The following is a 2193-nucleotide window of genomic DNA, read 5'->3' on the forward strand; positions in this document are numbered from 1 at the left end:
CCACCGGGATTTTGAGGAATTTGCCTGTGGTGTTAAAGGGAAGGAGCAGAGTTACAGAGAAATTGAGAGAGAGAGCTCTACCTACCGACAGATTACAAGAGAAGTCAAGAGCACCGAGGACCAACCGTGCGGGCACACAGAGGCACCATGAAACGCCTTTGAGATCGCCTTAAAAAAAAAAACAAAAAAACAAACAAACAACAAAAAAAAGCCAAAAAAAAAGCCATTCCAAAAAAAAAAAAAGCAGGACTTGAGTCAGTCCAGGGACACTAATCTATAGAATTAAAGCCTCTTTTATTTTTTTTCCTTTTTTATTTTATTTTCTTTTTTATTTTTATTTTTTGCATGCGAGGGTCATGAGCTCCTACTTTGTAAATCCGCTCTTTTCCAAGTACAAAGGCGGTGAATCGCTGGAACCAACTTACTACGACTGCCGATTTCCACAAAGTGTCAGCAGGAGCCATGCTCTCGTGTATGGTCCGGGCACTACTGCTCCCACCTTCCAGCACCCTTCACACCACGTCCAAGAGTTTTTCCACCACGGAACCTCCAGCATCTCCAACTCGGGATACCAGCAAAACCCATGCGCCTTGGCGTGTCACGGAGACGCTTCTAAATTCTATGGATATGAAGCTCTGCCGAGGCAATCGCTTTATGGTGCTCAGCAAGAGACGACTGTTGTACAATATCCTGACTGTAAATCGTCTTCCAACAGTAACTCTAGCGAGGGACAAGGGCATTTAAATCAAAATTCGTCTCCCAGTCTCATGTTCCCATGGATGAGACCTCACGGTTAGGACCTTTTTTTTTCCTCCTCCTTAAATGTTTTCCTTTAATTTTTTCTTGCTTTCTCTCTTTCTCTCTCTCTCTCTCTGCTCTTTCTATCTCTCTGTCTATCTCTATATATGTATGTATGCATATACAGGCACACACATATGTATATGTATATACACACATAGAAACATATATGCATACATAGATATATATTATAAATATAAGAGGCGTAGCTGTAAAATATGAAAGGAATGAGCAGTTTTGTGTTAATGTTTCTTCTTTTTAGGAAGACCTTTGAAGCAAACAAGGCAGCAGTTACTAGAGAGCCAGCAAGGTGATTCCCTGCAAAAGGCTTAAATCACAATAAAGTAAAACTTGGTTTTTATTGCTTGCCTTGAGGATAGGCAATAAGATACAGCTCCCACGAGGTTATTTGCATGTTGATAATACACTGCTCTTTAAAATGTCATATAGCCTTTCATAACCGCTGGGAGACGAAATCTGAAAGGTGGGAACTTGTATAAGTATTACTAATACTTTACATCTGTTTCTTAGAACCTAGAGATAAAAGTTTAAGCAGAAAGGGAAACTTAGCTCAGAGCTATGGGGTGGGGTGGCAGACAAAATTACACCGTCCTGCCTCAATCACTTTGGAATAATACCAGTCACATTAATTTGTTCACAGTTGCTTGTAATGTAAAAAAAAAAAAAAAAAAAAGGAGGGGGAAAATTCAAAATAATTTGAACTGAATGGAACTTCGCTCTTGTGAAGCCCAGATAATTGCAGAGAAACCGAAATACTTCAAAGTACAAGTTTCCCCCAGCGAAGTTCCAAGGTTGTCTAGAAGCCTTGCTAATTCAAAACATGTGAAGGTTAGTGTTAATTTTTAAGGACAATCTGAGCAACAAAATCCCCCCCCCCTTCCACCCAGTCCCACCAAAAATGAAAAAGAGGGAAAAAAAAAAAGAAAAAGGAAGAAGCTGTGGTTAAGGTAGAGAGGATGTGGCCCAGAGAGGGTGGAAGATAGATGCAAAGGAAAACAGCTTATTTATCTAAGCTTTGACCTAGAGGTAGTCTCAAGGATGCAATCATTTCGAGCTGGAGGATATTTGAGCAAATACGTTGTTTTTATGGTTTTTTTTTGTTTTTTTTTTCCCTCTCTCATTGAGAAAGTACTGTGGGCTCAGCTACCCATACCTACGTCCTCTTTCTTTCTTTCTTTTTGGCTATTGCTGCAAATGTCCATCTCTCTGCTCCTCTCAAAGACCATCTCTGTATTTGCATAGGCACATCTCCATCTCTCTGGATGTGTGGGCTCTGCACACCTCCAYCCCTAACCGAAAGGACGAGTAGAGAGAATTCCGGGGCAAATTCAAATTCTCAGGGTTTAAATATTATCAGATATGAATACCCTGAAC

General features: G+C 40.4%; 1 protein-coding gene across 1 annotated transcript in view; it reads left to right on the top strand.

Annotated features, from left to right (window-relative positions):
- The first annotated feature begins 6 nt into the window (after positions 1-6).
- Positions 7-2193, top strand: part of HOXC8 (homeobox C8) — a 3506-nt gene continuing 1319 nt past the window's right edge. The window contains exon 1 of the mRNA XM_085318615.1: positions 7-792. Coding sequence (XP_085174741.1) covers positions 357-792 — 436 coding nt within the window. The 5' untranslated portion in view covers positions 7-356. The remainder of the gene's footprint in view (positions 793-2193) is intronic.

The sequence above is a fragment of the Rhea americana genome, unplaced genomic scaffold (genome assembly GCF_003343005.1).
Source record: "Rhea americana isolate MKP2758 unplaced genomic scaffold, rheAme1 scaffold_545, whole genome shotgun sequence".
Lineage (NCBI taxonomy): Eukaryota > Metazoa > Chordata > Aves > Rheiformes > Rheidae > Rhea > Rhea americana.